The sequence below is a fragment of the Aspergillus oryzae genome, chromosome 2 (assembly GCF_000184455.2).
Source record: "Aspergillus oryzae RIB40 DNA, chromosome 2".
Lineage (NCBI taxonomy): Eukaryota > Fungi > Ascomycota > Eurotiomycetes > Eurotiales > Aspergillaceae > Aspergillus > Aspergillus oryzae.
In genome coordinates, this window is record NC_036436.1 from 967,203 (window position 1) to 981,247 (window position 14,045).

General features: G+C 49.4%; 5 protein-coding genes across 5 annotated transcripts; all 5 read right to left on the reverse strand.

Moving 5' to 3' along the window:
* Nucleotides 1-134: 134 nt before the first annotated feature.
* On the reverse strand, nucleotides 135-970 carry AO090001000384 (uncharacterized protein; the record flags this gene model as incomplete). The annotated part of the gene is made up of 2 exons (XM_001818857.3): nucleotides 135-354; nucleotides 456-970. The coding sequence occupies 2 exons, from the start codon at nucleotides 968-970 to the stop codon at nucleotides 135-137; spliced, it is 735 nt and encodes a 244-aa protein (XP_001818909.3).
* Nucleotides 971-1,946: 976 nt separating this feature from the next.
* Nucleotides 1,947-3,720, reverse strand: AO090001000385 (uncharacterized protein; the record flags this gene model as incomplete). Its single annotated transcript, XM_001818858.1, has 5 exons — nucleotides 1,947-2,589; nucleotides 2,683-2,954; nucleotides 3,022-3,122; nucleotides 3,180-3,275; nucleotides 3,369-3,720. 5 exons carry the CDS (start codon nucleotides 3,718-3,720, stop codon nucleotides 1,947-1,949), a joined length of 1,464 nt encoding a protein of 487 aa, XP_001818910.1.
* Nucleotides 3,721-4,137: 417 nt separating this feature from the next.
* Nucleotides 4,138-6,636, reverse strand: AO090001000386 (uncharacterized protein; the record flags this gene model as incomplete). The annotated part of the gene is made up of 3 exons (XM_023234525.1): nucleotides 4,138-6,043; nucleotides 6,093-6,525; nucleotides 6,606-6,636. The coding sequence occupies 3 exons, from the start codon at nucleotides 6,634-6,636 to the stop codon at nucleotides 4,138-4,140; spliced, it is 2,370 nt and encodes a 789-aa protein (XP_023089641.1).
* Nucleotides 6,637-10,071: 3,435 nt separating this feature from the next.
* On the reverse strand, nucleotides 10,072-11,146 carry AO090001000387 (basic helix-loop-helix domain-containing protein; the record flags this gene model as incomplete). The annotated part of the gene is made up of 2 exons (XM_023234526.1): nucleotides 10,072-10,260; nucleotides 10,550-11,146. 2 exons carry the CDS (start codon nucleotides 11,144-11,146, stop codon nucleotides 10,072-10,074), a joined length of 786 nt encoding a protein of 261 aa, XP_023089642.1.
* Nucleotides 11,147-11,577: 431 nt separating this feature from the next.
* AO090001000388 (uncharacterized protein) lies at nucleotides 11,578-12,683 on the reverse strand (the record flags this gene model as incomplete). Its single annotated transcript, XM_023234527.1, has 2 exons — nucleotides 11,578-11,917; nucleotides 12,463-12,683. The coding sequence occupies 2 exons, from the start codon at nucleotides 12,681-12,683 to the stop codon at nucleotides 11,578-11,580; spliced, it is 561 nt and encodes a 186-aa protein (XP_023089643.1).
* Nucleotides 12,684-14,045: the final 1,362 nt, after the last annotated feature.

Sequence of the window (14,045 nt, forward strand, 5' to 3'; positions counted from 1 at the left end):
ACCACATGGCCAAGCCGATCCCCCTGATCCAGATAAGATATTCTAGACAATTAGGGATCTTAATTCCAAGCCGGCAAACCCATCCAACCAATCGATCACCGCATCTCCCCTTCTTACTTATCTAGAGATAATAATCACTTCCTCTTCCGCCCATCAGCAAGCAGCATCCCCGTCTCGCGTTCCTGTCGTCGAATATACCAGAATAAGATCCCGTAGACCAGATCAAATCCCAGGAAGACAGCGCAGCACCAGAGCATGAGGGGCTGGCCCAGGAAGCCGAACCTCTCGGGCCAGTATTTCACCCGCAGGTAGAATTCGGGGACGAGGGTTAGGGAGCCTGTGAAGCGGAAGAACCTGTTTCATTATTTCAGTGAGTTGTTAGGTATGGGGTCCTTGCTTTGTGCCTTGATTGTGTAGGGAATTGATAACGATGAGGATGAAGGGTAGAAGCTCACCACAGATGCATTGAAAACCCCCTTGTACTCCCCATTTGAATCAAATTCCCAAGATAACCTACACTCAACACCGCCTGACACCCAATCGCACCGGCAAAGAATGCCTTTTCAACCCCCAGCTCCGACGCAGCGCACATGTGCAGGGCAACAGCGATCCCCGTCCCGATCACATAGTACCAGAGGAGATTGCGCTGCACCAGGGGTGAGCGGTCCCACTCTTTGGCGCCGTGGTAGATGGCCGCCCAGATGACGAGGCAGTCTGTGGGGAAGGTAACGAGGAATGTCGCGAAGAGCATCCAATCGTCACCGTATATGTAACCGTAGGTTATCTCCCAGGCGATATTGAGACATTGGGAGTAGAGGGGCATGGCGTAGGACTTGTCCTTTACGGAGCGGTAGACCATGCCGAAGTAGACGTAAAGCCAACTGGCGTTGGTGTAGAGGTTCAGCAAGATGATTGGGGTGGCGTAGGCTCGGATTTCGGGGGGTGCTTTGGCGAGATCGAAGCTGTCCATCTTGGATTTGAGGGGTTGGTTTGGATTGAAGGGTTGTTGGGAGTGGTTGCTGGTGCTTCGTGGTGCGAGTATGGGCTCTATGAAGGCTTGTCTAGTATACTCTAGGGAACCTTTATACTATAATGTTAGCATAGTTAATTGAATAAACCTGCACTCCCCTTGTTCCCTTCTCTCACAGGGTCCATCATAAGCAAAGGCAATGCACATCAGCCCCTCGTGATCCATCACTTGTGCTACAATCATCTCCATACTGGGATATCGAGAGCGACACAACTCCAGAAATCGGAGAAACTCTCAGGCGCACGACATCAAATCCAATGAGACCAAATCCCAATCCCTCGCCCCCCTCATTCTTGGGCCCAATCCTCATTGCTCGTCCGCCGTGCTCATGCCTGATCGTGGCATTCGAATTGGAAAAAAAGTCAATACGAGGTCTCGGGTCAAATATTGCCAGTACATACCAGGCTGCTAGAGTTAACACAGGGTGTCATCAGGTATCCAAGATGACCTTGACAGTCTCCGGTCGTGCCGATAGGACAATGCCTGTATGGAAGTATATACGGTCATACAGGTACCGTTCACCGGACGGGTCAGAAAGATGCTATACAGAGTGTAAGAGAGATATGCAGGGAGTTACCAGATTGGTTGGCAAACTCCCAATGCTGTTGCGAAGGAGGCCGATAATACCACTTCAAGAGCTGGTGAAGTCCAGCGGTTGAGGCAGATCCAATTGTCAACGATGATTTCCCCGAGATTCCTCAGGATACGTTGCACTAAGAATGACAGCTGTCGGGGTGCCGTTCCAATGGCGTGCGGGTCTGGTAGTCAGATTCTCAAGTCGACCAAACCGTGTATGCATGTTATTCATGTATGGCACTGGGAAGATGTGTTTCCGGATTTTATTCTGGGAGGAGGCGGGCAGAAGGGAAACGAGTCTCCCAAGACAGACGACGTACACACACGTTTACAAGTCAACTCAATAGGTAAACGTAAACCCGGGATAATCATCGCCCAAGTTCTCCAACTCCTCCCTGGGCAACTGATACCGAGAATCCCTCCCACCTCTTCCTCTCACCCGATTCTCCCTGACCAAATACCCCAAAAACAGCGCACAAGCAATCCCACAGATCCATGTCATACCCAGACTAACCCCATACCCAGTGCGATACCCCGGCGCCTCGTCCTCAAAGAAGATATTACTGGCAACCAGCCCGCCGCAATTTCCAAATCCGATCTGCATTGCCGACGCGATGCTCTGCTTGTAATGGCCCGCCATATTATTACTTAACCAGCCCATGAGAATCGGCTGCGTCAAGTACCCGCCGCTGGTGATGGCGAAGATAGCGAAATAGCGCGCGCCGACGGGGACGGTGGATTGCGCCAGCAGGATGACGTAGCCCATGGTTGCTACCAGGCAGCCGGTGAGGGTGAAGAGGTAGCGGTGGCGGAGGAGGTCGCTGAGGAGGGCGGCGGAGAGCGTAGTGATGGTTGCTACGACGTACACTGGGATGCTCATCACTTGGGCGCGGACTGCCGTCCAGCCGAGTTGGTGGAGGATTGTGGGGGTGAAGAAGGAGACGGCATAGCCTGTGTTTACGATGCCGAAGTACATTATCGGACTGTTTTGTTGGGTTTGTTAGTGAGGTTGATTTGATACCATGGGCAGTTACAGAGGTGATATTGAAGGAAGGCATAGGGATGATGCTACTAACCCAAGATAAATCTTCGGATCCGAGAATGTTCGCCGCATCGACTTCTTATCGAGTCGGTTCATTCGCGCTTCGCCCTGGTCTTCTTTCAGACGGGCGAGAAGTAAAGCTCGCTCGTCATCATTCAGGAACGTAGCCGACTCAGGCCAGTCCACGATGATGAATTTGGATATTGCTGCTATCACTACTGTAGCTAGGCCCTCGATGATGAAGATCCAGCGCCAGCCTTCGTACCCGGCTAGTCCGGACATGTTGTTGATGGCGTAGGCAAGGAGCTGAGATAATACTAGCATCAGCCCACATCACAGATCAGTCCAAGGTGTAGGGTGTAGAATAGCATACACCGCTGACCGCACCGGCGATGATACTGGCGCTGAAGAAGAGGTTGAGTCGCCATTGGAGTTCATGACGACGATAGTACATGTTTATTAGGTAAACCGCGCCTAAGATGGTTATTGAATTAAGGAGTGAAAGGACGATAGTGGAAAATTATAGCTTACCAGGCATGAAGCCAGACTCGAAGAGTCCTATCAGTACTCGACAGACGACTAAGCCGCTGAAACTGGCCGTGACGCCCTGACAGATAGTGATGGTACCTTTATAACGAAAATCAGCATTGAAACGTTCAAGCAGAGCCCTCAATCCTTTCAAGACTGGGGAACGATTCAAAGTCAATGAAGGAAACGAACCCCATGCAAACATGATCCCACTCAACCACCATGATGGCTTCACCTTCTTCAGGATCATATTACTCGGCACCTCAAACAGAATATACGGAATGAAGAACACAAATAGCGCGATATTATACTGATGTCCACTCATGCCCAGGTCATCTTCCAGACCCATCAGTCGTGCATTGCCGATGTTGATACGGTCCAGAAAAGCGAACATGAATAGGAGAGTGAGGATGGGGACAACGTGCAGGTCACATTTGCGGAGAAGTCGTCTCTCGGCGTCGCGGTCGGATCTGTCTGGTGCTTCCGAAGGGGATTTGATGTCTTCTATTGTGCACTCATCTACTTTTTCGGGATCTGTAGACATGGCTTACGGGTGTAGATGGTTTGTCTCCTGGGGAAGTGGAGTGCTTGTAGGGTTACATTTACATTGCAAGGTAGTCAGTCGGGTCATTTTTATACACGTCGAGCTGTCATGATCAGCTCTCCCCGCCAAACTCAAAGCCGTGAATCTCGAAATTCCGCATTTCTTGCCGGTCTTCCGCCCTTGGGGATGTTGTTTGCCAAGAAGGCGCACAAGCCTATTCGACGAAGACCTTAGGCGAGAGGTTAAATGAAAAGTGAGGGAGGCGAGCTTAATCCTATTTTATAACTAAGGGACGAGGATTGGTCCGCAGATCGTCGAAAAGTGCGGGGAAATTCCATGACCATGCAGTTCTGAAATCCGGGGTTGGAGATGTGCTTGCACTGCGGAACGGCATTCCGCTCAAATTTATGCCAGATTTTATCGCCTGTATACTGTCCTCCTCCACTCGTTGACTCGTCCATCCGAATCCCCAAAACTGTCAGTCCTAGTCTTTTTATATTCCACGTTGCATTCCCAGGACGAGATTGCCACGCCTTCAAGGCGGAAAACATATTCGTAGCTATGTTCAAAGCCTCGCCGGTTATTATCTTCTGAGCTCATGCACCCTCCAACTCGGACAACGTATTCCTCGCGTCCTGAGCCTTCATATTCGAGACGCGGAGGACCCACGAACCTCAATTCGTGCAGTATTTGAGGAGCTTCTCCTAGCTCTACATCCGAATTCGAATTGAGAATGGATATTTGCATCTCGCCGCTATGGGCGCTGGTTTGGCCAAGACGAAAGATAGATCGATCTGGTGACCTCGGCGTTCTATCAACTCTCTTAACCTCGTCGTAGGTATATTCCCTCTCATCCTTCGGATATGTCGGATATGTTGGTGAGAACCTTGCCGTCCCTGTTACCTCGCCGTCGTATCTCGAAGAGACCCTTGAAAAATTCCAAGTTCCGTGTAACGCTCTGAAAATAGCCCTAGTTAACCCGGTCCTGGATGTATCACTGTCGTAGGTGAGCGTGTCCCTTAACGAAGCCAAAGCACGATGCGACTCGGCCAGCATTGAAGGCTTCGTTTGTCCTTCAGCCATATACCGGGTAGGAAGAACTGGTCCAAGTCTTTCCCCAACCTCCGGAAGTGGGGCCCGAGGGATCCCCATATCCCTAGCAAAGGTCTCCATCAACCCCACATAATCTCCCATTGGAAATTGGCCCCGGGAGTCTGGATCCGCATTCTTGTAGTCACGCATCCTTTGTCTTTCTTGTACCTTGTTCTTCAGTTCTTCCGTTGAGAATTGGATTCCTTGCTCAGAATCAGCTCGATACCACGATTCCGCAACTCTTCGCGCTTGCATTTCCATGACTCCCCAGTAGGGCCCTCGGTAAAGTCCTACGAATCCTATATCGGGGACTTCTGCATTGGAGGTGCCTTTTTCATCCAAGATCAGAGGGAAGTAGGAGTCTTCGGCTGAATACTCGAGTCTGGAGAGTACGTCTTCTGGAAGAAATGAGAGGGAGGCAAATGGCGTGAAACCGGTAGCCGTGACTATAGCTGTGACGTTTTGGAGAGTGGTCATTTCGCCATCAGGACTCTTGATGTCAACGTTTGCCTGACCGGACTGTGTGCGATTTATAGCGCATACACGGCCGATCGTAGGACGTACTGAACCCGATTGTACGTACTCTGCGTAGTCGTCGCTTATAGCTATCAATGAAGGTTGTGTGTTGTTTGTGCCACCGCGAGAGCCGCCGCCGATATTCCCATAACCTGCATGCTGGTCACCTAGCAAAGAAAGGAAGTATTCATTAACCTTAGTCTCTTGCTGCTGCGAAACAGGTCCAAAGTTATACTGAACTGGTCCCGGTGGACGTCGGGCCAGATCATGTAGGACAAGGTCAAGTGGTATGAACTGAACAGTTTTTTCCTGGATGTCGTCTTGCGGAGCAGCATGTGGCAGATAATAGGGTATAGTCCAGAAGGGCCGTGTACAGATATGGTGGACTTCGTAGCCTCGATATTGGAAGGCAGTAGCACTCATACTGGAAAGGAAAAGCGCAAGCGCTGAGGCAGCCTCAGCGCCCGATATACTCCCTCCAATGACGACCAATTTACCACTACCATCCTTGGTCGCACCACATTTTTCAAGCATAAGGTATATGTCCTCTTTCGTGTGAATGGCAGAACTGTGAAACGTCTTCTCGACGAAACTAGGTAATCCTGGGATATCTGGAGTATATGGTGTTGAGAAGTAACCAGATGCGACAATGAGGTAGTCGAAGGTTTCTGATTCCACTTCTTCGTCCGTTGAGATTTTCCCTTTCTCGTTATCCCTATACCTTCCAGTTAGCACTTTTCAGAGAACCTAAGACCAAGACAAACCACCTTTCCAGGACCCATTGTATGGTCCACAACGGTCTCGAACCTCCACTCATCTCTCGCGTCGATCCAACAACCTTGTGCCCCAGTCTCAGGGTCTCCTTAGGTATATAGCGTTCTGCATACGCCTGCAAGTATTTTCCCGCTTGCCAGGCCTGTGGAAACATAGGAATATCGGCGCCATCGATAACTGACTCCCAAGCCAGATCGGAAAAGGTCACGGTGAATCGACTCTGATTCGTGGGCATTGACGGGTCCACGAACCCATTGTGCGGGCGTTGTCCGGGGGTTGTTGTTTCTGTGGTGATATCTCGCGGTTCAATTGGCCAAAGACCACCTATTTCATGGCCCTTCTCGAAGATGGTGGGAGAAAAGGTTCCCTTGGGGTAGTTATGGAGGAGTGTTTTGGCGGCCACTAACCCCGAGGGCCCCGCTCCTGAGGGCAGTCAGCAGTTGGTCTTGTTGGTGATTCATTGAGACAATTCTCATATGTAAGGATGCTGGTATGATACCAACCAATTATGGCAACCTTCTTCGGTCGGGACATCGTTGCCGTGGGCTTCTTGGAATCGGGAAATCTTGAAGTCAGGATATTGTTGCGACCCGAAGATTAATTACCCCTCCTTTTAGTGGATCGTAGCCCCGGCCTCGAACCTTGCCTAAGACGGCTAAATGTGAACGCTGCCAGCTGCATACTAGCTTCTACATACTATAGCAGTTTTACTGCATTAGTAGTCTGCCAGGCCGACGTAGGTGATGTACAAGTGTTATATATGTATATCTTTGCAGTAGGATAAGTTCTTCTATCCAATGGCCATTCAGGCAACAAAGAACCAAAAATTGAGCAAGTACAATTGATTAGTAGGAAAGTAGCTGTCTACAGTTGAACTCCATCCATGCAGCGGGTATCGGTTAACAAATCCACAAGTGTAAGGAGGAAAAGAAGAAAATTATAAAAATAAGATATAAGGACCAAAAAATGAAGGTAGGAAAGAGAGAAAAAAGAAAGAAAGCGGCCCGAGCCGCGGGACGTCTCGCAGATATGCTTGGGTTAAGCGATGCCCTAAGCGAAAATCATACTGTACAGGAGTTAGTAAAGAGATAAAAGACAATTTCTAAGGTAGAATGAACTAACTTACCAGACCACCCGGGCTTGTTGTTGTAACAGTGCTGAAAATATAATTTATGGAAGGAGACAGGCCTGGTGTAGGTATGGCATAGTAAGGCTTGCAGCACCATGACTTGGCGCCCAGTGCAATATGACGTTGTTGCCAAGGATAGATTTGAACTCCACCGGAACATAACCCCTTAAGTTCTTAACACCATGCATTTCTCAACCGAGACTTCTGAGAGGAATGCCCCAAGACATTCCCAGTCCCTGACGCGTAAACAACCGTTGATCGATAGCGACTTGTGGGTAGAGGTCCAGTTGGTGCAGTATGCTTGTTGCCAACAAGAGCTAGTAAGGATCGAAAGTAAGGCGGAAGTGTCGTCGATCAGTGGAAGGTTGTCAATACGCCAGTCGCTCAAGCCAGGCGGAGACATGCAACTCGTTGCTATGCTTCTCGGGATAACAGGCTTCGGTGAACTGCTGCTCTGTGACGAACGTGTCAACGTTTCTTTCCGTCAACGGAATCTTGTATCGGTTCTTCTGTCTCAAGAGTTCCCTCTCCGCGCGTGCTGAGGGAGATAGCTTGTGTAAAGTGTTGCGAATTCGCCGGATCCCGCCCTCGGGGAAGTGTAAGTGTGAGATACGAGGCGGGCCGAACGGCGTCTCAACCCGCCAGGGGTCCTCGGAGACGATAGACCGAGCGTTCTTCTTACGTTGTTGGGAACGGACTTTGTTGGACATTCTGACGATTAAGTGGAACCGGGATACGTAGAGTGGAGAGGTTGGAAATGTTCATAATTCGAGCAGAGAAGCAAGAAAAGGGGGGAATGGCTCGAGGGTGTAATATATACGTTTGGCGGGTCCACTGGAGGGGGGGCTCACTTTAGTGACTTGGGGCGAAACGTGAATCCCGCCGCAAGAGCAATTGGGGGGTGCGGGGACTCTTTCGCTCTAAACCTTGAGGAGGGCGACTTCCCAATGCAGCGGCTCCGAGGAGATACTAGTTCGTAGCGTGCCGAGATGATGTGGAGAGTGACACGCAGGGATTTGCAAACTGGCTCGCCATCGACTTGGCAGTTTAAGTAAAGTTCTGGTGATCGTTGACATTGACTTTGCCTTCGCTGTGTCGATTCCCCAGGCGATCTCGACCGGGAAGTAATTCACTGAAGCTGTGCAGTCCCCTCCTAAGTAAGGTGTGAGTAGGTATGGTTGCTGTGATAATACCCGTCTGGTGATCAGAGAGCTATAACGTCATTGGATGACCTGGACATGTCCGCTAATTACTAGTCGATCCATCACCATGTCGATCATCAGGAATGGACTCGAACCAAGACTCTGGGGGTGATTTGGCTGAAGGACAAGAGCAACGACGGACAGTACATACACTATCACGTGGCACAGCAAATCCCCAGTCGAATCAGTACTCAGTACTCAGTACATGAATCATCACGTTGTCTCGCACAACTTAATGTGCGTACCTTCGTTGATGCTACACAGCCAGCCGATTCGGGTGGCGTGGAATGAGTAAGGTTGACTTGCTCTACCAATTAAGCCCTGCGTATGGTAAAGCCCCGTCATTACGAAGGATCTGACCGGAATCGGATAAGGGTACACAGTGCATAATGCGCCTTGGCGCGGAAATGATCACCGTCATGGGGTTCAAGCAATGGGAGGCTAATTATAGTATGAACTTGCCTCTCACCTACTACAGTACAATTTGTGTCGTACAGTCTTGTGTGTACACAGGCAACCGTTTATTCATTAGATGTGGTAAACTAATTACCAGTTATTGATGGGAGTAGAAGATAAGAAGGACGTAGCGTTTGGGGGATCTTCTTCTCACAAACGTCATATTAACCCAAAGTGGAGTCGGATCCTATTATTCACCCATCAAACTTTTTGTCCGCGGGTGCATCTCTGGTCATGATGTTTTCTTTACATTTCGGTAATCCTTCCCTGTTGGATTCGCAGACCACTTGATCCCCAAAGGGCCTACTGTGTAGAACGGGCTGGAACACGTCTAGAAAGAAGAGAAGAATTCCGAGTGCGGGGTACGTAACGAACGAACCATCCATGGATGTCTGATATGACCTACGATTAATTAACATCTCCGAGGGAGGGTGCGCCGGGAACGCGGCAAGTCTTCTGATTGGATGGTTGCAGTCAGAAGACTCGGCGTGCATTCTCGCAGGTCGTGGCCAAATCCGATCCTTGGGAAGGTGTGAAGGTGTGTAACTCCTTTGGGAAGGCAAACATGCGTGGGCAATCTCCGTTTCCTCATTGGAAGTCCTGGTCGATTGGCCGAGGGATAGGATTTTGGTCCTTTGTATGAGCACTACGGAGTATACTACTACTCAGCCTACTAGCTTGTAGACAGCCTTTTTCTCTCTCCCATGTTTGTCACTAGACTGACTTCATGGAGAGTTCATTCTTTATATTGCGGTCAAAGCTCCCTAATAATGGATCTTGCCTTGATGCGAAATGTCCACTGGTGAAAGGTAGTCCTAGTCATAAGCACACAATCAACCACCGCACTCGTTAATTGGTGATACACATTATATGGCATTAATCATTTTCCAGTCGTCCAATGCAAAGCAGTAACCCATAGACTTTCAAGGGTTGATGGCAAAAGGGAAAGGGCGCTTTTCTTTTCAGATACAGATTCCTCTAATCCTTATCAAGTCTCAGCTGCCGGCTCTGCAAATAAAGCTCTACGAAATTAATAAATCTTTGACACTCATTCCGATCTTCCTTTGAGTGTCTTGTAAGGAGTACTGACGATTTCCAGGGATAGGCTTGGCATGCTCTTCATGCACCGAGCCTACACTACCGCGACAATCCCGATTTAACATGAGCAGTGCAGCCGATGCTTCATGGTCCATCTCTGCTGAAGACGCATGACGAATCTGTGGTTGGAGCACCGGCGAGGGGTTGGTTGACGTTGCTGCCCAGGATCCACGGGACGACCGTAGAGTGCTGTCGCAAGGGTGAGTCGGACCCAACGCTGGACTCGGCAGGATCGAAGAGAAATCTATAGCTGTGCTTGTTGAGGGGATACGACTGCGAGGCGAAAATGCCGGTGAGGTTACGTTGGTAGCACATCCGCTAGGAAGTATGTCGGGGGACACGGAAGCCGAGTATGTACTGCCGGCCACTTCCCCTAGAACCTCGGGTGACGACGGCGAGGGAGGAGCAGGTGGCATGCGTTGGGGAGCAGCCATGTGGCTGTCACCCGCAGTTTTAAGATCATGTATACATTGCTCTAGGTAATTGACGTAGTCAATGCTTGCCTAGAGGCCAAGACCCGTTAGTTAACAAAACAGGATATGTATTGCCAGTGACGACCAACCTGCAGAATGGCAAGCTTGTGCATGTCCTGACCTCTACAAGCTGGGATCATATCTTTCAAGGTTGCAAATTCTTCATTCATCTTGGACCTCCTTCGCCGTTCAATCAAGCTATGTGCCGTCTTGCGAGCAATCTTTCGACCGGCAGCGCTCGTAGCACTAGGCTGTTTCTTCTTGGAAGTGGCAGGGGACACATTGTTATTGTTTGAGGTGCTTTTGCCACTTTCCTTGGAGGGCTTATTAGTTGTGGGTGCTGGCTTGGCTTGACTTTGAGTCTGTGTCTTGGGCTTCATTTGGATGATTTTGCGGGTGCGAGTGGGAGGGGGTGGGAGATCAAAGTCTTCTAGTGGTCGTTTGATACCCGTTTGACGGGGAGGATTCGCACCGCGTCCCATATTGAGATTTGGGGAAGTTGGGGAAGCAGGAAAATAAGCCGACTGGTCCGACTTCGATGACCTGCGACTGGCACTTTCCATCTTGGCCGGACTCATAGCAGCTGGCGGCAATGCAAATGAGTCGACAGCATCCACGGACACTTGGTCCTTGACTATCAACTCTCCCGACATTGCCGGAGTGGGTGGAAGACGAGAACGTGACATCTCTTCTGTCCAGAGGAAACGTGATTGTCTCCTGGGCGGTCTGGTGACGCTTCGCTTTGCAAGAGAAAGGAAGAACTGAGACAGAAATGAGGACTAGACCAGTATAGTAGGACTATAGTAGGACTATGTAGGACAAGACTGGGGGTTGTAACGTCTCGTATGAGTGATAAAGAGATGTGGAGTGGACAATGCAGTCAGTGAAGGACGAACAGGTAGGTAAGACAAGGAATCAGCAGGCAAAGGGGGTAGATAAGAGCGAGAGGGGAGTGTTTAACTCCCTTAAAGGTACGGATACATGGGGAGAGATTACCCAATAGAACAGGAATAAATTGGATAAACGGATCCAAGAGGCACCGGCATGGTGGAGAGCAACGGGAAAGAGCCGGAAAGGATATTTGAGTGTAGATGGGAGTGGGATTGCGACGATAAAATTACAAGTAGCTGGATGATCGACGGGACTGGGAATTGGGACTGAAGGAAGCTGTTGCTTTAGGTTGACCTCCAAGACTGGTGTCGCGTGCTTGAAGAGCCCACGCGGTACCATTTCCCCTTCTGATTGGGTCAGGGTAGTAGGGGATCACGGGAAGGGGGGCACGAGACTTGGGCTGGCCAGAGCCAACTCTCCTATCGCTCTGGGGCTCGTGCTCAGCTTCACTCTTCTTACTCCCTGGTTTCAGTACAGTGATCCTTCCATTTGCAACAACCCCTCCCTCTGCGGATCTTGGGAACGGAGCCATGAGGGTAGAACGGCCATGCTGATTGGTACTACCACTTTAAACGTTCCTTCGAGTTAAACATCCCCAGTCCCGACGGTTACCACTAGTTACACCGCAGACATCCTGATGTACATCTGCATGGCATGTGTCCTCTTTCTCCTTTCCACTTCCGGTGCGACATCAGCAATTGAAGAAGAAATGAGATGAATCCAACAAAGGACTCTCCGCTCTATCCATGTATATTGCATTACACATTATGAAATCCAGATGGGTTCCCTCCTGCATTGCACAACCCCATATACCCCTTAATCCCCTATGATACCCCAAGTACCTAGTCCGATGGCGAATCGCCCATCCAGACGGGCATCGAAGCACGTGCGCACCCTTCATTCAACCAGTGGATCTTCCCCAATCCTTCCGGAGAACTTTACAGCGAGTCACTGCGCTTGTAGTATTGCAAATCCACCCCCCATCTTTTTGCCACTGGCTAGCAACGCTTATTACACCCGGAGAATGAGTCCCAGCTACGCCACTGTTAGCGATCGTCTCACATTGTGCGGAATATAGTGCGCTTTTAAAAACCGAACCAAAGCCACGTACCAAAAGTTCGCTTCATGAGGAAGGGCCACAACACAAACCAGCCCGCCTAGCGCGCAGGCCTGAGTACAGTTTGACACCCCAGTGGCACTCAGTGTCACGTTTGTTGGCGTCGCATGGAGACTCGTGCTGTCACTAGTACTGGGCTCTTGAACCCCCGTGCGAAGAATAGAGGTCGAATTGAGGATGCCAACGAGTGCGTTAAGGAGGCTTTGCTTGTTCATTGTAGATATTAAATGATCGGGGGAGTCCGATAGCAGCTGCGAAGATGTGCTTTGTTCAATTGACTTTTCTTCCTTCCAAACAATATTCAGGTAGGTTCAGTAAGGACAATACCTCTCAGTAACTCTCCTTATATAGACCTCCTCTTTCCACGAAGGTAAGCTTTCTACAAACAAACGTATCCCTCGTCTAGCCTTCTACAAGTCCCTCCGCATTCCTATGCCCTTTGCCAGATTCTCTCATCGAGGTAGATGACCAGATATGGCATTGATATCATTCTTGGGCGCATCGTCTCCCAAACTGGGCACACATTTAATAGTGCCCGTGCTAAGTATTATCCGACCAATAGGGATAGTTTATAGTTCGAGATGACGGCTTATCAACGCCCTACAGGCCCAGAATTCCAGTCAATGCATCTAATTGAGACGTGGAATGTTAATGACTGCCGTCGACTGGCAAACACCAGCTCAAGGCATTGCTAACATTGAGTAGCCAAATTATACCTGATGTTTCACGATTTATCTATGCAATATGTCATACTACGTGGGATAGCGCATCAATATTATTGAACGACACCATTCTAAAACCGCAAACTCTTCTCAAAGGAGAAGAGAGAGAGCGAGCGAGATTATTTTAGCCCCTCGCAAGACTAGACCGAGAATCAATTCAGCTAGTCTAGACTCAATTGCTTGCATTCCATCTTGACGGCGAAGCTTCGAGACAAGCCTCCACCGAGTATACAACAGAAAACCACATCATCGTCTTGGTTTGTTGTCATGGACGATGTAGGTTTCTGGGAAGAATTTGTGGCGGCTACAAAACTGTCACCAAAGCTTGATTTCTACACCTACCAGAGTGCCATTGATAACATTCCTGTCAACAACAGACTGACGACTGAACTTGTTTCTGTTATCCTTCGACTGAAGATATGGAAAGTACGCTATATAATCATTAGCTGTAGAAAAAACCAATACATACGACCATAGGGTGTGGAGAACAGGGCTTCCCGTCCGCTCAGCCGTACTTAAGCCACACGCCGGGAGGTTAGTAGTTGGGTGGGTGACCACCAGCGAATCCCTCCTGTTGTATGTTTTTTTGTTTTTCTTAACTTTCCTTTCTTTTTCCCCACACCCTCGTATTGCTAGTGCATTATCCTTCAATCAAAAACAATGCTATTGGATACGATAATATGGGTCCATAGTTCCACTCCCCCCAAATTACGTTGCTTTCTTGGTGTCCACCAAGTGTCTGTATCCAGTTTACCGGCCCCTGGCACGGGTTACCTTTCTGGGGTTAATTATATTACCCGGAAATCTGTCTTTTACCGAACTTATAAAACGAAAACGACTTGCCTCTCTCAGTAC